This window comes from Prionailurus bengalensis, chromosome C1 (genome assembly GCF_016509475.1).
Source record: "Prionailurus bengalensis isolate Pbe53 chromosome C1, Fcat_Pben_1.1_paternal_pri, whole genome shotgun sequence".
NCBI classification, from domain to species: Eukaryota; Metazoa; Chordata; class Mammalia; order Carnivora; family Felidae; genus Prionailurus; species Prionailurus bengalensis.
Window position 1 is genome coordinate 215,735,883 of NC_057345.1, and position 21,747 is coordinate 215,757,629.

Genomic DNA, 21,747 nt, shown 5'->3' on the forward strand with positions numbered 1-21,747 from the left:
ATGTCCTCGATGTATCCTATCATGAGTACCATGATGTAGGCTTCAGCCATTACTGGTGATTTAATTTTAATCACTTGATTAAGGTGGTGTCTGCGAGGTTTCTCCACCGTAGGATTTTTTTTAATGTTTGTTTATTTTTGAGGGGTGGGGGAGGAGCAGAGAGAGAGGGAGACACAGAATCTGAAGCAGGCTTCAGCCTCTGACCTGTCAGTGAAGAGCCCGACGTGGGGCCTGAACTCACAAACCATGAGACCGTGACCTGAGCTGAAGTCGGATGCCCAACCAACTGTGCCACCCAGGCGTCCTGGACTTTTTTTTTTTTTTTCAATGGGAGATACTTTGAGACTTTGTAAATACCCATTTCGTCTCAAACTTTTATCCACTAGTTTTAGCAGCCATTGATTCTTACTTGAACAATTAATACTTCCCAAGCTTTACTTTTATATTTATTAGCACTCTGCCAAAAGGAAGAGTTTTGCGTGCACACACACACACACACACACACACACACACGGCATGTGCACACACTATAGATTATAATCTGATACTATTTTTTCATGCAGATTGTCCATTTGGTGCCCTTCCAAGTTGGCTTTTGGGTCCCTTTGCTGTATCCCCATCATTTTTTGAGTACTTTCTTTGGCATGAGATGTTTTAGGCTCATCACCTACATTTCCTTTCCCAGATTTGGAATTAGCCATTTTCTCTAAGGAGTCTGCTGTTGCTGCAAGGGAGGCCTGAGGGTTTGTGAGTGGAAGAGACTCAGATTTGTTTGAGTCTACCCAAATATCCCCACTTCAAATCTCCAGGTCTCACTCCTTTTCAATCAGTGCATAGGTTTCACCTAAGAGAACTGGCGTGGCTGTGAATTCTAGATTGTAATTCTGCAACTCATGAAGTTTGGGGCCTGATTTGTAGCCGGTTATGCCCTGTATCTCCACGAATTGAGATATTTTTTTAAGACTGCCATAGAAGTGCTCTAGTTCTCTGATCATGACTTGGCTTTCAAAGTTAAGGCCTGAACTTGTTGTTTTCTGTGAGTACACAATACAATAAAAAGTAGCCAATTCATTTCACTCTCCTGTTGATCATCATCACCATTATAAACATCAAGTGTAGCATCTAAACTTGGTCTTTTGAACCTTGTCTTCAATAGGCACTTCATGCAAAACAACTGTAAGTCTTTTTTGTTTTGTTAGTGTTTGAGAGAGAGAGCTTGCGCGGGGGAGGGGCAGAGAGAGGTGGGCAGAAGATCCCAAGCGGGCTCCACGCTGACAGCAGCGAGCCCTGTGTGGGGCTCTAACTCAGGAACTGTGAGATCATGACCCGAGCCGAAGCCAGACGTTCAACTGGCTGAGCCACCCAGGTGCCCCAAAACAACTACAAATCTTAACATACGGCATGGCATATGTTACCAGATCTAATTTTCTACTGGCAGTGAGGTCTTCTCTGAATTCAAGCTCCAACATGGTGGTGAACTAAATGCAGAAACACATCTTTGAGGGCCTGTTTCTCAGGACCACTCCAGGTGCAAAGCTTTGTACTGGTCAGTGTCTGACTTGGAAACAGAGTTCACTCTAGGTATTTCAAACCGAAGAGATTTAATGCAGGGATATGTTATAAGGATGTCTAATGGACTGAAGGAGCAAAAGAGAGAAGGGAAGGTTACTTATAAACAGACAACTGCAGCTAGGCAACTGACATCAGCCAGGGCTGGAGAAGATTACTCAGAGGCCACAGCACATTGCTGGGGCTGGATTTCAGCTACCTGGCAAGGACCCAGAGCCTGTACGTCCAACTTCATGTGGCTGCCCCTGAAGCCCCCACCACCTGACCCTTAGTTCCTGATGTTCTTACAGCCAATGCTGCTATAGCCAGGGTCGCTGGCAGAAATCTGGACAGGGGTGCCTGGGTGGCTGTCGGTTGAGTGTCTGATTCTTGATTTTGGCTCAAGTCATGATCCTGGGGTGGTGGGATCAAACTCTGTGCTGTCAGCACAGAGCCTGCTTGGGATTCTCTCTCTCCCTCTCTGCCCCCCTACCCCAAATAATAAACATTTTTAAAAAACCTGAACAGAAAGAATCATTTTTCCTCACCCAGCTTGCATCTCATAGCAGTGCCTCCCATCGGTAGATGCTAAATGGAAGTCCGCTTAGTAAGGAAGTCTCAGAATGTAATTTGGGGATCTGACTACATTATGTTGTTACGTTACATTTCAGGGCACAGAAAGTTGAAGATAGGAGACTGGGAGCAAAACAGCAACACAAACAAATGAATAAACAAATGAGAAGATGCTCAAAGTTAACTCTATCCCAGAAATCCCAACCAGTTGAATCCAAATACTGAGATCCTGTTGCATGCTGGGCATGGTGGCGCTAGGCTTTGGAAATGCATTGGGGAACAAAACACAGTCCCTGCTGTCCTGGGATTTACAGTCACAGGGTAGAGATAGACAATAAGCACTTCATCTAAAGGCACCATTACCTATATCTGACAAAGAATTTTTATCTTGATACACAACACACAAAACAAAAATAAATGTAGAAAGATAGACCACCCTAATAAATGGTCAAAGAAAATTGAGCAGACCATTCACAAAAGAGGATATTCCTTTGGTCCATAAATATGAAAGGGTGCTCAACTGTGTCAGTCATGGAAATGCAATCACAATGAGACACCACTACATACCTACAGCTTGGCTAGAAATTAAAAAAAAAAAAAAAAAAAAGGCTGGCAACACCACCAGGTGTGGCAAAGTGTGGAACAAGGATATGGTCCATTGGAACGAACACTTTGGAATCCTGGTCAGAAACATCTACAGAAGCTAAACATTATACCTACCCTCTGACCTGGCAGATTTACAACCAAGAGAAGTTCAAGTATATGTTCATGAAAAGACATGTGTAAGACTATCCATAGGAGCTATATTCATGAAAGTTCAGACCTGGAAATCACCTAAATGGCCACATGGATAAAAGAAAGGTTAAAAGTTGTGACATATTGGGACACCTGGGTGGCTTAGTCAGTTTGGTGTCCGACTTCAGCTCGAGTCATGATCTCGCAGTTTGCAGTTCGAGCCCCATGTCAGTCTCTGTGCTGACAGCTCGGAGCCTGGAGCCTGTTTCGGATTCTGTGTCTCCCTCTCTCTCTGCCCCTCCCCTGCTCGTGCTCTGTCTCTCTCTCAAATATAAACATTTAAAATGAAAAAGTTGTGACATATTTAGATAATTGAACACTATTCAATAAAAGCGAGTGAGCTGCTGCCACATGCAGCAACGTATGGATGAAACTCACCGAATGTTCAACAAAAAAAGCCAGATATAAGAGTTTATATCCCGTTTATTTGAAGTTTGAGAGTAGACAAAACTCATCTTTGGTGATAGAAGACTGAATCGTGCTTTGGTGGTATTGATGGGGTAGAGGCAGGAAGGATCCTGCTGGTGTGCTCGAAATGTTCTGTATTGATTTGGATGGTGTTTCCACTGGTGTATATATGAATAGAAGCTCCACAAGCTGTAAACCTAAGATTTGTGCATTTCACAGTATGTATGTTATTCCTTAAAAAATTACCAACAAAAAAAAGCAAAAGAAATGAGAGTGTCATGTAAATGTAAGTGCTAAGAAGGAATTAAGTGATGTGATGGGTAGATGGGAGGTTGACTGACCAGAGCTGAAACCTGAATGGCGATGAGGAGGTAGCCACATAATGAGTGGAGGGACGTCCTGTGAGAGGGGACAGCAAGTGCAAAGGCCCTGAGGCAGGACCACGTTTGCTGTGTTGGAGGAACATAGTCAAGGCCAATGGACTGGAACACTGTAAGCAGGGCCAAAGCAAGCCTTTATTTAGGGTGGCACAGCGAGTGGAAAGCATGAAGGGTATGAGATAAGGGGTGCTGGGTATACTTTCTCATGAGTAAGGGAGAGAGAAACCTTTGATGACTTTTATTTTTTTATTTTTTTTTAATTTTTTTTTTAACATTTATTTATTTTTGAGACAGAGAGAGACAGAGCATGAACAGGGGACGGTCAGAGGAAGAGGGAGACACAGAATCTGAAACAGGCTCCAGGCTCTGAGCTGTCAGCACAGAGCCCGACGTGGGGCTCGAACCCACGGACCGTGAGCTCATGACCTGAGCCGAAGTCAGACGCTTAACCGACTGAGCCACCCAGGTGCCCCTGATGACTTTTAATTCTGTGGCTGGGACATCTGGAAGGCCGGACGCTGGGGTTCCACTGACAGCAGGACTGGGGAGGCAGTAGAGTCAGGGTTGGTTTGGACCCTTTAAAGTGGACCTACTTTTTAATATCCCTGGAGTTGTTGGGGAGGCAGTGGGCGGTGGGGCTGAAGTTCTGCACCAGCCCCAGGCTAGGCACTCATGTCTGGAGCACACAGGTGGCATTCCCAGCTTCAGGCACCTGGGGGAACAGAGAGCAAGAAGGAACACAAGGTGTTTAATGACATGAGGTTTTCTGGAAAGAGACTCGAACTGCTGAGGGTTTGGATTGAGACTGTTTTAAAAGTGCTTCTTTAACAAGCTCTCTTGAGTGCTCTCCCCACCAGGCACTGAGCGCCCCAAGGTGAGCAGACTGCCTGGGCCAGAACCGCAGGCACTGAAATGCAGATCCCAGGGCCCACCTGTGACCTTCTGATGGAGTGCTGGAGGCATCTGCATTTTCCAAGTTCCCTGGGTGAGTCTTTTTGCATACTGGAGTTTGAGAATCTCTTACTTCCAGTGGCTGAGGAGTGTGTGTGTGTGTGTGTGTGTGTGTGTGTGTATGAGAGAGAGAGAGAGAGAGAGAGAGAGAGAGAGAGAGAGAGAGAGAAAGGGGGGCAGGGTGGGGGAGAGAGAGGAGAGAGGGAAAGAGAGCAATTTCCTCTTTCTTTCCCTCTCTGAGGGTGGGGCTACTCTGGAGTTCAGGAAAGCAGTCAGTTCTGTAAGCTTTGCTGTGTGTGTGTGTGTGTGTGTGTGTGTGTGTGCGCGCGCGCGCGCGTGCGCGTACACGCTAATGTGTGGGGGCGGGCACGGTGTCCCAGGAGGACAGAGTTTGCATTGATGAAAACCCTTCCCAGCCCTTTGATACCTCTTTCCCGCCGCTCTGAAGTTAACTAGCTCCGTCCTCCTGCATCCTGCTCTCCAGCTGCACCAGCTGCCCTCGCTCACGGGCCAGGATGGGATTCTGTCTGGCCCTACGCATGGTGCTGCTGCTCCTGTCCGGGGTCCTGGCCCCTGCAGTACTCACAGGTAAGGGTGCTCCCTCAACTCTGCTGCCACCAGCCACCCAGGGCCAAGAAGCACCTAGAGCCGGATTCTCCACGGCCCACCGGGCAGAAGAAGCCCTTCCCTCACAGAAGGTGGAACCGCCATTTGGGGTGGTTCTTTGGAAGGCTCCTGGGAGACAGGCCGCCAGGAGCCGCGTTGGTGTCCTGGGAGTTGTTAGCCGTGGGGACGATGGCCCCCAAAGCAGGAGGGCAATTTAAGCAGCAGGGCCAGGGACGTTAGCTGCCTGGGGGGACATGGGGGTACCCCAGCATGCTAAAATCTGAAGGCTTCCAGTCAGGAAAGGGCACCAGGCACAGGGCAAGCAGCCGAGGGACCAGAGGCCCCAGGCTCCTAGACAGAAAACCACAGAGCCCTGCCGTTTTACGTTTCAACCCTGCAAGCCCTTCTCTGCTGGCTTTCTGAAATGTCCTTTCAGAGTGAAGACCCAGGTACTAGTCTCAGCCCGGGAAAAATTCCAGAAAGAGCACAGAGCCTGAGACTCCTTGGCAAAACCATGATGAGGACACTGGACTTGGGCTCTGTACTTAGGTCAAAACGGCTGGGTGTGGGATTCAGTGAGAAGGAAGGTCCCACCAGGCTCAGGGTGGCAGGCTGGCTGGACCTCAGGCCCGGTCCTGGGCATGGCTCTAGGGCCCTCTGCTGGGAAGGGCTGTCCCAGGCCAGCTTCAAAGCCTGAGAGAGAAAAAGCCCAGGTAGTTCACGGATGGTCTTTCTCTGTTGGCTGTGAGGTGGGCCACAAGAGAAATATTTCAGGGCCCTTGTTGGGGGTGGTCCTGGGGCTAGAGGAATGAGTGGGAGGAGAGACCCCCAGAGACCTTCTCTGCAGCACCGACTTTGGGGGGAATGTCTGTGGATCTATAGGAGTGGCAGCTGGATGCCAGCCACATGAGCATGGCCCTGGGGACAGTTACTGGGGGACGTGAGGCCCGGTGGGACAGCCACACTCAGGCACACACGCCAGGAAGAAGAGGGTGATGGCAAATTGCCTGTGGGCATGCAGGCCCCTCTAGACGTCCTAGGAAGAACCTCTGGTCCTTGGGACTGATCCTTGCAGATCCCCCACCCCCCACCCCAGCCCTGCCTGGTGGTCAAAGTGGGTAGGGGTGAAGGTGCTGGCGCCTGCCTGCCCAGGCTCTGGGACCGTCTGGGGAGCTCCTGTCCAGTTTCTTGTTTCCAGAGTAGCCAGCTCTCCCAGCCCAGGATGCTGGCCAGAGGCCCTGGATCAGACTGCATACACAGCCTGGGTGGGTGGGCTTTGTCCACTGCCACAGGAATGTTTGGGGACGTGTTTGGCATCTCTGGGGCCTCACCCGGCCTCACCTCCCTCCACGTGTCCTACCGAGAACAGGCAGGCCAGCTCCACCCCGGAGTCTTTGGGGTTTTGGCCGGCTGTCATTCTTCCTGCCGTTTGGGGAGGGAGGATGTTTGGGAGCCTCTCGGCTACCCCACTTTGGGCCAGAAGCTCTGAGCAGGTGTGTATAGGGCCCAGCAGGCCCCCTGCCCTTTGGTCGGTGGGCTGGGGTCCTGTGGCAGGCAGGCAGGCAGGCAGGGAAGGAGTGGCCCCGTGGCTGAGCTGCAGGCCCTGCCTGCCGTCCTCCGTCCTCCGTGTTGGTTGCCTGTGGCTGCCGCTACTGGGTAGGGGGAGCAGGCCAGGTTGAGCAGGCGGGAGGCCAGGCCAGGGATGAAAAGGCCCTTCATGGCTGGCACAAAGGCTGTCTGTGAGCACGGGTGCCTGGCCTTGGGGCCCAGTGGTCAGAGTGAGTGTTAAACAAACCTATTTACCGAAAGGCAGGGCGGTGGAGGCGGTGCCCTTGGCGGTGTCCCCAGGCCCCTTACTTGTCCTGGTTTCCTTGGTCAGAGTCAAAGGACGTTGCTAACTCTGGCCTTTGGAGCTTAGATGTCCTCGCAGGTCCCCCGTGGGGTTCTCAGCTCACCTTCTGTGCCCGTGGGCTCATGTCTTTGTTCACGCAGGGCCCTCTGCCCGTCTTGCTTTCCCTCATCTTCGCTTGTCTGCAGACGGGGCCTCCTGCTGGCAAACTCCCTGACAACTTCTTCTGTTTATGGCTCCCCCAACGTAGATTTGGGGGCAAAGGGAGTTATTGCCTTTAAACGTTGTTTTTCCCTTTTACCACAGCAAGTTGGGAAAATACAGAGACAGGTAGGTGCGCGTAAGAAAATGCTTTGGCCCCTTCCTGGCGGCTGTACTTCCTTCGCCGGAAGGCTGGTGGCCGAGTCCAGGTTGCAGTTCTGGGCTGTGTATGCTGCTGGGCCACTCCCCTGGGCTTGCAGGGAGCTGGCAGGCCTTTGGGATGCTGGATATTTGGGTGCAGGTGAGCCCTGGGCCAGCCTTTGGGGGTCTCCCATGATGGTCAGCTGCGGCAAATGGACAGCACACAGATCTGCCCGGCCCGTGTCCGGCCGGAGGGCCCCGGGGTCAAGGCGGCAGCTGGTGATGGCAATGACAGCACAGTTACAACTTGTGGAGGCCACGAGAGGCATGTCCCAACCCCCATTTCACAGACTGGGAAGTGAAGTCGGGGAGAGGGGAGCAGAGTCAGCCTGCTGGGGTCCCGGGGTGATGTGACGGACCCAGCCCTCTTGATTTGGAAACCCATGGGTTCCAAGCCCCCTAAAGCTTCAGGGACTGGTTGAGTGTTGGAGGAGGGGTGGGAGGAGGGTACACGCAGCAGGGATGAGGCGGCCTGGGCCAGTGTGTCTGGCAAGGAGAATCCAGGCTTCTGTGGGGAGCCACAGAGTAGGGCTGGGTTACTGGGAGCAGAAGGGGAGAAGGCCTGGGTGTGTCCCCAACTGCCCTGCTCTGAGGGCCCACTCTCCTCCAGAGATGGCTTCTGAGCTCTGGCAGAGGGCAGAAGTAGATGCTTACCTGGGCCTACTCCAGGCAGCTGAATCCCCAGATGCCACCCAGGTTGGCTGGGCCTGGTCCCCAGTAGCCCTGTGGTGGCTTCCCTGTCGCCGGTGTATGGAGAGCAAGTGAGGGCCAGTGGTTTGTCTGTTTATCTGGGAAGATAGGCATCCTGTGAGCCCCACACTTCAGGGCCTAAGGGGTGAGCATTTTTCTTTGGCCTAGCCCCCGGGAGCCTGAGGCAAGCATGTCCGGGGGCCTGGCACTTTCCACAGCAGCTAAGAGGCTTGCAGACCCCTGCCCTCCCAGGCAGTGACAGAGGACGCCCGGCAGGGTTGCTTCCCCACTCTGCACAGTGTGGTCTTTGCAGCTGGTGGGAGGCCGGGGGGGGGGGGGGGGGGTGGGGCCCAGACATGGGCACTGCGGTTCAGCCTCAGGTCCTTCAGGTGGGAAGCTTCCCCTACACTGGGTGCCAGGGACCTTCTGCCCCCAGGAGGGCTCCTTGCCAGGGCTGTTTTCTGAACAGGGATGCTGGCTGGGGTAACCCCTGGGGAATAGGACAGTGGTCCCAGTCTGCAGGCTGAGCCTCAGAACTGACCCAGCCCAGGCCTGGGAGAGGCTGCAGGGACAGGGCGTCTTGAGGAGTCTTGTACAGTTGGGGGAAAGATTTTAAGTTGACAGCAAACTTGCAAGGATAATCCAGCGGGCTCTGGTACACTCTGCTTAGATTCACTTTTGCCATAGTTGCTCTTCCTGTCTCTGTCTGACCCCGCCCCCACCCCCAATCTGAATGCTGACCAGTCTAGAGTAAGTTGTAGATGTCATGCCTTTCTGCCCTGAAATGCTTCTAAGAACAAGGATATTTTCTCACATAACCGGTCAGTTACCCAAGATAAGACACGGACATCGATACAGCACTGTTATCTAAGCTACATATTCACACTTCCCCAGTGGAGCCCGGGGTGCCCTTATCCAGGAATAGGTGCTGCATTCTCACATCCTTAGTCTCTTACTTGGAACAGTTCCTCAGCCTTTCTTTGTCTTTCCTGACCTGGATGTTTTAGAAAGCACAGTTAATTTAAGACTGGCCCTGAATTTGGGCTTGGCGGATGTCTCCTCGCGATTTGCCCCAGGTGGGCACTGTTAGCAGGAAAGACCCAGAGCAGCCCCCCTCTGGAAGCCGGCGAGTCTGTAAGCAGCTTGGCTCTGGCCCGTCTGTGCCAGAGGGAGTTCTCAGGGGTGACGCCTGTAGAGGAAACGGTGCCCCAGGGACCTGGGGGTGGGTGGCTGGGGCTGCGTTAACTCCACAACCTCCCTGGCTTACCCCTGGGAATTGCATCCTGTTGTTGCATCCTCCGGGGGGCTTCCCACTCCCGGCAGCACCCCGCGCAGTGCCCGCCTGAGCCTGGGTTTCCTCAGCTCTGAAGCAGGGATACGACCGTTCCCGGCCACGGAGCAGCTGGAGTCCACGAGGTGGTGCCGTGCTGCCCGCACTACCCTCTCTAAGGACGATGTGGGGGCTGGGCATCCCTGGGTCACACTCGAGATTAGGCGCTGGCGAGCCCTGACCCTGCCAAAGCCACCCCAGGGCTGGGGTGGGAAGGCGTGGAGACTGCCGGCCATTCTGGTCTTGACTGTTAAACTGGGCGCTGGGGCCTCCTGTTGGGGATGGACGGATGTGGGCCCAGGGTTCGGGAAGTGCTGTGGGGCTCCTCAGACCAGGACCCTTGGTGGGGAGGGGAGCGCAATTGGCATAGTGGAGGTGGGGATATGGGGCTGGGGCTAGCACCCAGGCCTCTGAGTCTCAGCCTGCCCTGTTCCCTGGGCCTGCCAGGTCCTCCACACCTTGCTAACTCCCACCCCACCAACAGAGAAAGGCTCCTGCAGAAAACACTGCACAGGGATTGATGTGCTGACCGAGCCCCAGCTTGTGTGGGGACAGGGGAGCAGCTCCCTTTTCTTGGGGCTTCCCTTACCCTGACCACAGACACCCCTGTGCACCCCTCTGGCCCTGTTCTCTCTGGGAGCAGCAATATGCTGGCATCACAGTTTCTCAAGATCTAGAGCCCCTTTGGGGTTTCAGCCTTGGGACACGGGGTGTGTGTGGGCGTCGGGCCCCGGGGCCTGCGGGCTGCACGGCTCTGCCCGGGTGAGGACAAAAGAGGGGGCGCAGGTCTGCTCCTGGGCTGTGGAGTTTGCCTCCCCTCCCCACCTCCTGCAACAGTAGCCTCGTGGGGCTCTGGGGAGGCAGGGACCCTGGTTCCTGCAAGGAGAGTTGCCTCATCTCCCCGGCCTCTTTTCCAGGACGAAGGCGGACCCCTGCCTGCCTCGCAGGGGAAGGGAGCCCCTCGCCAGTGTCATCTCACCCAGGCCTACAGGGCCCTGCAGTTCAGATGAGGGACCGCAGTCTGTGCTGGGAGAGGTGAAGTGCCCCTGCTGCGGGCTCAGGCTCCTCACGGCAGACGGGCCCCGACTGCCGAGAGAACCCGTTGGTGCCCTTACTCCCCTCCTTCACCTCCGGGTCTGTCTTCACTGCAGCCCGGCCGCAATAAGCCCTCCGGGAGGGCCAGTGCAGCGCCCACCCCGCAGTCCCGCACACAGCGCCACCTCCGCGGCCGGTTAACCGCGCGGGGCCACGTCCCCGTCGGCCCCGCCGCCTGCGCCCCAGCGCCCCAGGGCCTCAGCGCCTGTCCTTGGCCTTGCAGCCGAGGGCCCGCAGGAGCCCGCGCCCACCCTGTGGAACGAGCCCGCCGAGCTGCCGTCGGGAGAAGACCCCGTGGAGAGCACCAGCCCCGCCCGGGAGCCCGAGGCCACCGGGCCCCCGGCCCCCACCGCCGCGCCGAGCCCCGAGGACAGCACGGCGCGGGAGCGTCTGGACCAGGGTGGCGGTAGGCGCGGGCCGGGCGGGGGCGGGAGCGGGGGCGCGGGCGCGGCGGGGGCCGCGGGGCTGACCTGCCGCCCTCCGTCCTCCGCAGGCTCGCTGGGGCCCGGCGCCATCGCGGCCATCGTCATCGCCGCCCTGCTGGCCACCTGCGTGGTGCTGGCGCTCGTGGTCGTCGCGCTGAGAAAGTTTTCCGCCTCCTGAAGCGAATAAAGGGGCCGCGCCCCCGCCGCGGCGCGACTCGGCTCTACCCTCGGTGGCGCCCCGGTGTCTCGAGTGTGTCCGCGCGTCCGCGTGGGGGCGAGCGGGGCGGGCGACGACTCGCACCACGTGCGCGCGGGGCCGCCAGCAGGAACCGCGGGTGCTCGCGTAGGGGTCCCCCGCCCCCCAGCACAGCCCCGGTCCCCACACCCCCTCCCCGTCCCAGCCCCTGTCCCGAGAAGTGCCCGGGGCCCGCCCCCTGCGCTCCCGCTCAGACTCAAGCGTGGCCGCGGGCGCAGGAGAGGGGCCGAGCCGTCGGGGCTCCCAGCCCAAGGCTGGATTATTTTGGGGCCCGATCTGGCCAGCCGGACCCCATCTGCGGAGCTCCAGACCCGCCCCGCCCCGCCAGCGTCCCCAGGAACCCCTCCGCCCCAGGGAGCCGCAGGAGCAACCCGGTTCCCAGACCGACCGCAGCCCCAGGCTGCCTCCCTCCTCCCAGCAGCTTGGCCCCGGCCCTCAGTTCTTGGTCACGTCTTTTGTTTTCCCTGCTTCCTGGGAAACCTAGCTTTTATAATTTAGCAGGAGATTTAAAATAGAGGCTGAGCTGCTCGGAGCACAGCAGGGAAGAAGCCAGAACTGCGTCCCTTTGGAGTGAAATAGAAGACTGGAGGCCCGGAGGAGGGGCCGTCTGCGCACCCGGGATGGTTTGATAGCCAGGGCCCTGGGCGGCCTGTGCGTGGTGCCCGTGGAAGGAAGCTGTTCGTCCTCTTCTTCCTCTGCTCTTTGTAGCAACTCTTTTGGCTTCACTGGCTTCCCTGAGCTCCAGACCACGCCTGCTCCAGCTTAGACCAGTGTCCTCCCCCTCCTGGATACTCCAGATGAGCACTCGCTCAAAACACATGAAGGGTTAAAAGTTTCTGCTTCTATTATAAAGGACTGTTGTAAAACCGACCAGCTTTCATGCAGCGGTTTACGTGACTTCATCGCACACAACCTCATAACCAAAGCCCTAGTCGGTACAGATGATCCAAATCAGCATGCTTCAAAAAGATAAACTGGACAAGGGCCAGAACCAAGGGTCACTCCCTCCCCTTTGCCCCAAGGTCCCCGCCCCCAAGAGCAGCACAGGGCTCAGGAATGGCCCCTCTCCCCCTCTGCCCACTCTTGGGGGCCTTGAGTGGGGGGTCTTCCCCCTGGGGGTGTAACAGAGGCCCGAGCATCAGTCCGTCACTGTTGAGCCAGAGTGTCACACGTCTGCATCCTCAGAAATCCATCCAAGTCTCCAAGGGTCTGAGGTCTCAAGAACGCCAAGAGCCATGCTGTGGCCTGTGGGAAAAAGGCTAAGAAGTCCCACTTGACCCAAATCCCGGGCTCCTAACGAAAGGCCTGTTCTGGCACGGAGCAGAGTGCATCCCGGCAGAAAGAGTGTGGTCCCAGGTAGGGCTGGGCAGGGTCAGATTCCAGGCCCGCCACACTCCGGGACAGAACCAGGAGTGGGGCTGGGGTATCTGTGAGGGTTACCTGGGCTGGGGGAGGAGCTGCAGCCTTTGGGGGAACTTGCTAGCACCAAAAGTGGGAAGCAGTGCCCGAGGTATGAAGCCCCAGCCCCATGCCTGGTGTTAGACATCCTGTGGGACCACCACCCCCTGACACCTCAGTCCCACCGTGGTTTTCCAAACACGAGTTCTCGCTTCCACTGCGGCAGAAGGGTGTCCCCGACTCCCTCAAATTGCCTCTTCTGTTTCTGGAATCCTTCCATTGGTGGAGCCCCAAATCTCCTTCCATTCTGAGATCCTAACCCTGGCTGCTTCTCCTTATCCTGGAAGCCATCTCAACCCCTTTCTTCAGGACCTGCCTCCTCCATTAGCCTTGAAAGGAGTTCTTCTCTCCCTGCCCAGAACCAAACACCTCATTCCCGTGTGCAGCAAGGCAATAAAGAGTAGACCTTCACCTCCTTTATTTTATACATGATGCTTCTTTTAATGCAGCCAAAAATGATATTTGCTTTTCTCGGAACCAAAACCGATACAGGATGCAGTGACCAATTCATTCCTTACAACACCTGGGCTCCTGAAGGGGCCAGAAGACACAAGTTACATCCAGCTTGTCAGGGAGCCAGAGGTGGCGTGGGCCCTCGGCCAAGCTCTGGTAGGCCTGCTGTGAAGCAGGGCCTGGCCGTGCAGCCAGAGGCTGGCGGAGGCTTGGGGAGGGGAGGACAGAGGCATTTGGTCTCTTGGTCCTTTGAATTGGAGACCAAGGGCTGCTCAGCAAGCTCAGGCAAGGGCGGGCCATCTGCACGCACGCACGGAGGATTCCGATGGCTTCCAGGGGGGAGAAGGACATGTGCAGGCGGTCACGACAGTCCTTCCACCCTGCCCTCGGCCAGGGACACTCCCGGTCTGGGGCTTCCTCCAGCGCCTGGGGAGGCGCCGACGCACCTCTGCCCCCTCTGAGAGACAAGAGGGACAGGTGGCACAATACTGTTGAAAATACGCTTTCTCGTTTACAAATGCAGCAGAGGAAGGACGTAGGCACCCCTTCTCCCGTTTGCAAGCAAGGGGGCCGAGACGCACGCGGCAGGGGGAGGGGCGGGGGTGACTCCCGCGCGAGGCGCTCGCCGTCCCCCAGAGCCCTCCACCATCTGTCGGGGGCTGCCTGCCCCGCGGCGCTGCTCCAGACCGCCCACGTCCTTCCCCCGGGCTGGCGACCGAGGCCGGGGGTCATTGCCGATTTCGACTGCCCAGCTTCCTGCGGTCCTTATTCTGGCTGCGCTGAGGGTCGTCCATCTTGTGGACACGGAAACATTCTTTGAGGTTCTGGGACCGGATCTTGGGATTCAGGATCTCCTCAGTCATGGAGCTGGGGAACCAGCCTCTCTCCTGGTCATGCAGACGCTCGCCAAAGATCCACCCTGTGTAGAGAGGGGTCGGGGAGGGTAAGCAGCTGTTGTGGGGTGAGAGCTGAGGGCTGAGCCCCCCGCCCGGCCAGGGAGTCCGGCTGGCCCCTCCAGAGGACACCTGCTCGACGAACCCCTGCCGGAGACAGGGAGTTTGGGTCTGTCTCCCCATAAGCTGGGAGAGCACTGCCCTGACCCCCTCCTGGGGAACGTGGTCCTAGGGTGCCACGGGGTGTCCCAAATATATTGACTTTGGAACCCATTCCCGAGCCCTCAGCAACTGTCGGCTGCCCAATGTGAGGCCAGGAGACCCCAGGGACGCCCCCCAAAGGGAGAGGTACCTAAGCTGACCACCTGGTGTCTGGAATGCCACCATCACTCTGTTGGGCAGCCTGTCTCTGAGCCCCGGCCTCATGACATCTGCTTCTGCACACGGGGTGTAGACACCCCCACCTTATCCCTCAGGCTGGTGCAGAGTCCCGGGGGTGGGGGCGGCACGAGTGGGAGATGCACCCAGACCCCCAGCCCTCACCGTCTTCCGTCTTTTCCAGGATGTTCAGGATGTCGGCCAAGTCCAGGGTCAGCTCGTCTGGCTGCTGGGCCACATACGGGTGCACACACTGGACCTGAGGGCAGTCTGAGGGGAGGACGGGGAGGTGGCACGTCCTCGTCACCACGTCACCCGCCCTGCTCGGGACCCAGCAAACCCCGGACACCCCCCGTCGGTAGCAGGGCAGGCCTGCCTGTAACAGAGCACCCGGAAAGGGTCTGTTTGAGGGAGAGGAGAGTTTGGCTGCAGAGAAAACGTGACTAAGATAGCCAAGGGCTCTGGAGAAAAACAGTATATGGGTAAAGGGCTGGATGGGCTGGGAGGGGGTCTGATTTTGGACTTGAGAAGGCACTCCCTGGACCTGACGTGCCGGCCGCAGTTTGGGAGGCCCGGACTCGGCGAGCACAGGCAGGGCTAGGAGCTGCTCTGTGAGGCAGGTGCACGGGCACCCTTTTATATTTTGTAAGGTTTTTAGAGAGCGGGCAACCCCAAAAAGAACACTGGCATTTGTCTTCTGGGCCCAGATTCCTTTCGTTTCCTGGTGGTACCTGTCACTTAAGACTCAGTGACTTATCTCTTCACTAAGCACACAAACCTTTGCAAAGCTCAGGCAGCCCGGTGTCCACCATCAGGGTACTAAGCTCGCAGCTCACACACAGGCCCTCTGGGCCGGGGAAGCTGAGCTGGCCTCTGGGGGCTGGTAAGCACTGCCCCACCAGGAATGTGGAGAATGCCTGCCCCTCACCTGCCCTCATCTGTCCTCACCTGCCCTCACCTGCCCCACCCAGCAGGCAGCCTCCTCCCTGAGGGCACTCACCCAGCAGCCGAGAAGTGAAGGAAACAAACTTGGTTCTCCGGTTGGGGGCCAGCGAGGTCATCCAACGCTTCATCTCACTCCTGGGACACAGAGGACGACTGCCGGAAACACAGAGCGACCGCCCTTCCTCCCCCCGGGGAGCTTGGTGCCCAAGCATCCCACGAGGCCGCAGCAGGACAGCTCGGGAGGGGGGGTGCAGAATCCGGGCAGAGGCACGGGGGAGTCCTGTAGACTCTCCCTGACACACCTGAATGTCAACTGGTGAGGGAGAGCCCTCCCGGACACCCCCAAAGGCACCCCGGAAACCGCAAGCTCTCAGACATGTCATTGTCCCCATCCGGATGGTGGGAGCTGGACGGAGATGGGTGGGGTGGCCTGTGAGCTCTGGCGGGGACAAGCGCCGGGGTGATGAGATGGCCCCGGGGCTGTCCAGGGATGTGGTGCACTGGTCAGCCTGGCCCGAGGCTTCTACGTCTCATCAGAAAAGGCCCTTCCAGGGTCCGGGCCCCAGAGGACACACACTCGCACCCCCGACAGAAGCCCTGCCCTTGGGGCCTGGGCGGCCAGGGGGCCACGAAGCATGTGCCGAACCAGAGTCCTGGTCCGCCAGGGAAGGAGGCACAGAGGTGCCGTGGGGCCGGGGCTGGGGCCGGGCCCGGCGGTGCTGGGCACTCACTGCGAGGTCGCCTTCAGCATGTAGGTGGCCTCCCGGTCGTCCGCATTCTCCAGCAGCCGCAGGATGAACACGTTGGCCAGCGTCTGGCCCTGGTCCTCCAGCTCCTCCACGCGGAGGAGGCCTCTCGGGGCCGAGTCAAACACTTGGTACTTGTCTCTGGGGACCGAGGGGGGCAGGGTTGAGGGTGCTGGCTCCCAGGAGGCCCCAGGGTCCCAGGGAACCACCCTGCCAGTCCTGCTGGCCCCACCGTTTGGCCACGCCTCACCTCATTCTGGAAGCCCTGGATGTCAACACGGGTCCCTCTCACCCCGAGACTTCCTCCTCCCACCGCCCCACCGTGGCCCCCAGGCCAGTTAAGCCTCATCCTCCGCTGCTCCTGCTCCGCAGCGGCAGCAACCTCACTGCTTACCCAGGAATCTGCCGGCAGATCACCAGCAGGTCGTTGAAGAGGAAGAGGTAAATTTCCCGGAAGAGTTTCTTGGTCCGCAGGGTTCGGGATGTCTTGGGGCCCGCCATCTGCCGCAGCTCGCCCTGCTTCAGCAGCCAGCGGGAGTGGGAGATGATGGGCACCGACTGGGTGGGTGGGGGGTGGCGTCAGAACAGCTGTGCCCCCCCCCCCCCGCCCTGTACTCCCCCGAGGTCCCCCTGGGCCTCGCTGGAGTCCTAACCCGAGGGACAGTTTGGGGGTGCTGCAATGGGGGGTTGAGGGGAAGGAGCAGTCCTGGGCAAATGTAGGAAGGGCAGCGTGTGTGTGTGTGTGTGTGTGTGTGTGTGCGCGCGCACGTGCACAAGGGCGCACGCTCCCATGGACACGTATGTGGCTGTGTATGTGTATCTGTGCCTGTGTGTAGCTGTGCATTTGTCTGTTGTGCATGTGTCTGTGTGTGCTTCTGTGTATATGTGCTTGTGTCTATGGGGACTTGTGTCTGTACCTGTGTGAGGGTCGTCGTTCCCTACCAGGCTCAGCCCGTGTGATGCAGAATCAGAAGGGGAGCCAAGGTCACAGGGGAGAGGAGAACTGGGTCCCCTGGGGCAAGGAGGCCAGGTCTGCAGGTCCCCACTGCATGGCTCGGGGACGGGTTCCTGGCGGTGGTTGGCCCAGCAGGTGGAGATATGGCAGGAGCCCAGAAGGCCACGTCTGTGTCCTCACCTGGGGCTCACCTCCTAAACATGGCATGACCTCAGGGACCCTCAGTGTGTGCTCGTGTGACCACGTCACCAGAAACCCAGGCCCCTGGGACCCTTGGGGCACACTAATGCCTGAAGCTTTACGTAAAGTTGGGGCAGATTGGTAACTGCTGTCAGATTTTCAGTTTCCCCCGATTTAAGAATCCTTGGAATGGTCCCTGTCACGTGCTTCATGTCAACTAACTGCTCCAGGTCACACGGACAAGAAATGAGAGCAGGTGGCTCCAGGGTCCTTGCACACCATCTCTCAGAAGGTAAGCGCAGGCCAATGTGATGGCCTGGTCACAGGGGGCTCTTAGGGCCAGCTAGGGGTGTCAAGAGACCTCAATGAAGGCGACACCGAACTGAGACCCAAGGGTGGCCAATCACTGAGTTCGACCAGGCCAGCCCGGCTGGGTGGGGACACACGGACGGGCACAGGTTCACCTTGATCTTAAACTCCATCTTCTTCTGAATGCTGATCATCTGCTCCGTGCGGCTCATTTTCCTGACACCCTCGTTGCATGCTTTTACCACCTGGCAGAAGAAGGGGGACACGTGAGGCCACCTGCAGCCAGCCGCTCCCCTGCCACTGCCTTTGGCCTGCTCAGGCCCCCGAGGGTGAGCAGACGCTGCCTGCAGCGAAGACTGGCTGGCCAGCACCTCCTGCAACAAAGGCCAGCGGGAAAGCCCGTCAGGCTGTGGCTGCGGCTCTCGGTTCTGGGGGAGAAAGTTAGCGTCTTGTCCCTGCTAGAAAGGACACTCCAGAGCACACATAAAATGATGCCTGACCTGTCATGTCACCTAAGAAAACAAAACAGCAAGGTGCCCATTCTCATCTGCCAGACTGGAAAAGTTAGATTGGTCACCTCCGGGTTCGCCGGGGTGTGGGGAGACAGGATCTGTCACACACTGTGGGACGGGGCAGGGGGAGGGGGTGCAGATTCCCCCCACCTTCCTGGGAGGCCACCCAGATACCAAGAAGCCTAATAAAACCACACTTCCTGGGATTTCCAGGGGCTCAGTCTGCAGAAACAGTATTCCACGATGGATCGCCGGTGTTTAGAATGGAGCCTGGCATCCAGCACGCTCCCACTATGTGCCCAAAACGTTCCCTGCGCTGTTGTTTCAAACGAGAAAAACTGTCGTCAACCTAAATGTCCACTGACTGGGATTGATTAACATTTATATGCACCTCACCCTGTACCACGAAATCATTAAAAATGGCAATAACTTTACATGCGCTGAAACGGAGAGCAAAGAAAGCCAGCTTCGAAACCACAATCCCTGTTTTGCAAAAATCAGTTGTGTGTGCAGGTGTCTGTTTGCAAGGGCAAGAACCCACATGTCAGCTGGGACATGTGGGACACCTGGTGACCTTACCACCTTCTGTGTACTCATGAGCACTTGCTGAATTTTTTTTTTGTATCGAACATCATTTTTATACTTTAGAAAAAAAAATCCACCTTTATAAAGAAAAGGTAAACCGCGAGAAGTACAGCTTTTGTTAGAAGGGAAAGGAAATGGTGGCAGAGACCTTTAGAAACAGAGAGCGCTCTCCTGGCTCCCGGCATGCAGGACCCCTCACGGGCTGAGGCGGTCACTGGACTCACCTTAGGTGGCCCAGTGGATGCCGGGACGAACCCCCGACCCGATCAGGTGTGGGAGTACCAGGGGAGGGCAGAGGGCCCTAGAAGATGCCGCCCGGGGCACTGACCCTCCCTGACCAGCCTGCCAGGTGGCCAACTGGTAAGGGACAAAAGGAGCGGCCGGGAGGAGACCACTGTGAAATGGAGCCCTTGGGGCCCCAAGTGGCTGAGAACTGCCATCAGATGCCCACGGAGGCCAGTCCTTTTACTGAGCTGCTGCCTCTGGGACAAGAAGTGGAAAGGACCACACGCTAGGCTCTTGTCCACTACAGTCGCTGGCACGACAGAGTGGCCCCCGTGCCGCTTCCAAGAGCTGGCCTGCAGCTCCAGCAACATCAGGAGCCGAGCACACGAGCCAGCGCCGGGAGAGGGAAGGGAGGACCCGCGTGACCCGAGCGCTGGAGAACGGACATCGGGTGTCACTCCTCCGGCACAGCCCCGACTCTGCTGGCCACCCCAGGAGGAGCCGCTTCTCCGAGGACGAGGAATGGACGTGCTCTCCTCCCTCTCGGGCAGGAACAGCCCAGGACTCGGCAGGGCCAGTGAGTCGTCTCGCAGAGATAGGAGGGAGGGGAGCAGCGTGGGGAGAGGGAGAGGCGGGGGGAGAAGGCACAGGGCAGTGTCGGGGCACAAGAAGAGCCAGACCCAGCCTCCTCGCCTGTCACAGGAGGGAAGACCCCGGAGACAGGCAAGGACAAGCGTGGGGCTTGAACTCAGGACCCTGAGATCAAGAGTCGGGTGCTCTACCTGCCCGAGCCAGCCAGGTGCCCCTCGATGACTTTCTTTTGATATTAAAATGAATTTGCAGTTTCCAAAGACCCACCAACATAGGAGGAAGCAGGGCCAGACGGGTGGGTGTCCAGACAGGGACAACGGTTTGTTGGGAGAGAGAAAGAGAAAGCGGGGCTCACCATCTCCAGTTCTTTGTGGGCGTCCAAGGCAGTGCACTCACGCTCAGATCTCTCTTCCACTCTCTTCAGAATGTTCTGAGCACGGGAAAATCTGCATTAATACGACCACCTGTGGCCTTTCCTCCCCTCCCCGCCCCCATGAGCAGCAGCACATCGAAGAGCCCGAGTGGCAGGAGAACCTATGACCGGGCCCACGACCGGGCATCCTGAATCCTGACCACGGCTGGCCCAGGACCGGGCATCCCCACCCACAGCCGGGCCCAGCTCTAAAATGATGACCCCAAGGGAGTCTCCCGAGAGGATTAACTATGGACGCCAGGCTACATCCCAAGATCCCGTGGGGGCTCACCAGGAGACCACAGCAAAGCAGGTGACCCCACGCTGGCGGGGTGGACCCAGCACTGGGGGAAAGGTATGCTCGGGATGGCCCTGTCCCCGCGGGAGCCCTACGCTCACGGTGGGCACCGGGGAGGGAGCCCTAGGCTCATGGTGGGCACCGGGGCCTTCCCCACCCTTTCCCCTGGGATCAAGTCGCAAGAACCCCGAGGCTTTGTTAACTGTTCTTATTGATGAAAACGTCTCTTTTCCAACTGTTTGATTTTCTTGAGTTAGCGTCTTGCTTACTTTCCCTCTGCCTTGAGCGTGCTTCCCGGGAACGCTTCCCTGATGGCTCCACCGGCCATCCCCTGGCCCCTCTGTTTCCTCGAGACCACAGCAAGATGGGTCTTGATCTTAGTTTTGTTGGTTTTCATCGTACAAAAATTAATTTTTTTATATATCCACACATTCTCTTTTCCTACAAAATCTCTTTTATTTCCTATAAAATTTCTTAAAAATTTCTCCGTTTTTCTGTTTCGGTTTTTCCAAGTGAAAAAAAACATTTCACACGTAGCCCCCCCCCACTCACTGGTGTCCTGTGACTTGGGCTCACACTCCTTCTCTGCCAGAGCTCTCTCCTGCCATCCTGGGGGTGCGGGGGGAGCTTCCTCTGACACCCCATCTCTGTGGTCCTGGGCCTTGAGCCCTGGTCCCCCTCCCCCTGCCGAGGGCTGTGACCTCCCCGCCTTACTACTGCCACCGCGGAGCTAGCCAGCTGCCCCAGGTCTTTGGCCTGCTGTCTGCCTGACCTCTGACTTCCCCTAACTGTGGCTCCTGGGTCATCGTCTCAGCCCGGGCCCCTAGAGCCACGGCCAGATCCACACCATCCCCTCCGTGTGACTGGTGGACTCCCAGCAGCCCAGGAGCATGTGCCAGGCACAGCGCGTCTCTGCCCTGCTGGAGACCCCCTTTGAGGAAGTGTCACCCCCTCCAGGCAGCCCTCCTGGTCTTCCTTCCTCACCACTGTTCCTTCTTGGCCACTGTGTCCCACAGCCGGGTCTGGGGACCCCTTTCTCTCCTTCCTGGCCGGTCTCCTTTCACTAAATGCCACCTCGATGCCCACAGGCCCTGCTCAGACTTCTCCCTAACTCTGAACTTGGAGATTTGACTGCTCAGTCACCACAAGCTCAGCTAGTGCACACTGAGTCCTGCTGTCTTCCCACCGGCTCCCCGCCTCGGGGAAGACTGCGCCATCACGCCCACTGCTCAAGTTCACACTCTCTTCCCTCTGACCCAAAGTAGCAAGTAGGCGTCTCAATTCATCTCAATTCGGGTTTCCCTCCAACATCTCCCCTCTTCCCTCCCCCACTTCTCCCCCAGACTAAGCTTCTTTCTCCAGTGGCTTCCTAACCCCTTCTCCCATTTCCCTCCTGCTCTCCTGCCCATCACTCTGCACAGGCAGCCTGTGTGCTCTCGCAGAGGCAGTTAGATCAGGGGACTCCCCGACATGCTGAAGAATGACCCCAGCGTCTTACC

General features: G+C 57.4%; 2 protein-coding genes across 3 annotated transcripts in view; one reads left to right on the forward strand and one right to left on the reverse strand.

Annotated features, from left to right (window-relative positions):
• The first annotated feature begins 4,205 nt into the window (after window positions 1-4,205).
• On the forward strand, window positions 4,206-11,281 carry SNORC (secondary ossification center associated regulator of chondrocyte maturation). 2 transcript variants are annotated; one of them, XM_043578198.1, is made up of 4 exons: window positions 4,206-4,689; window positions 5,072-5,243; window positions 10,851-11,033; window positions 11,121-11,281. In XM_043578198.1, exons 2-4 carry the CDS (start codon window positions 5,171-5,173, stop codon window positions 11,228-11,230), a joined length of 366 nt encoding a protein of 121 aa, XP_043434133.1. In that variant the 5' UTR covers window positions 4,206-4,689; window positions 5,072-5,170; the 3' UTR covers window positions 11,231-11,281. The 2 variants fall into 2 exon arrangements, with proteins under 2 accessions (XP_043434133.1, XP_043434132.1); XM_043578197.1 differs by lacking the exon at window positions 4,206-4,689 and having other exon boundaries at window positions 4,899-5,243.
• Window positions 11,282-13,167: 1,886 nt separating this feature from the next.
• Window positions 13,168-21,747, reverse strand: part of NGEF (neuronal guanine nucleotide exchange factor) — a 37,198-nt gene continuing 28,618 nt past the window's right edge. The window contains exons 7-13 of the mRNA XM_043578196.1: window positions 19,894-19,968; window positions 17,781-17,870; window positions 16,576-16,739; window positions 16,167-16,322; window positions 15,491-15,570; window positions 14,656-14,760; window positions 13,168-14,138 (exon numbers count right to left, since the gene is read on the reverse strand). Coding sequence (XP_043434131.1) covers window positions 13,948-14,138; window positions 14,656-14,760; window positions 15,491-15,570; window positions 16,167-16,322; window positions 16,576-16,739; window positions 17,781-17,870; window positions 19,894-19,968 — 861 coding nt within the window. The 3' untranslated portion in view covers window positions 13,168-13,947. The remainder of the gene's footprint in view (window positions 14,139-14,655; window positions 14,761-15,490; window positions 15,571-16,166; window positions 16,323-16,575; window positions 16,740-17,780; window positions 17,871-19,893; window positions 19,969-21,747) is intronic.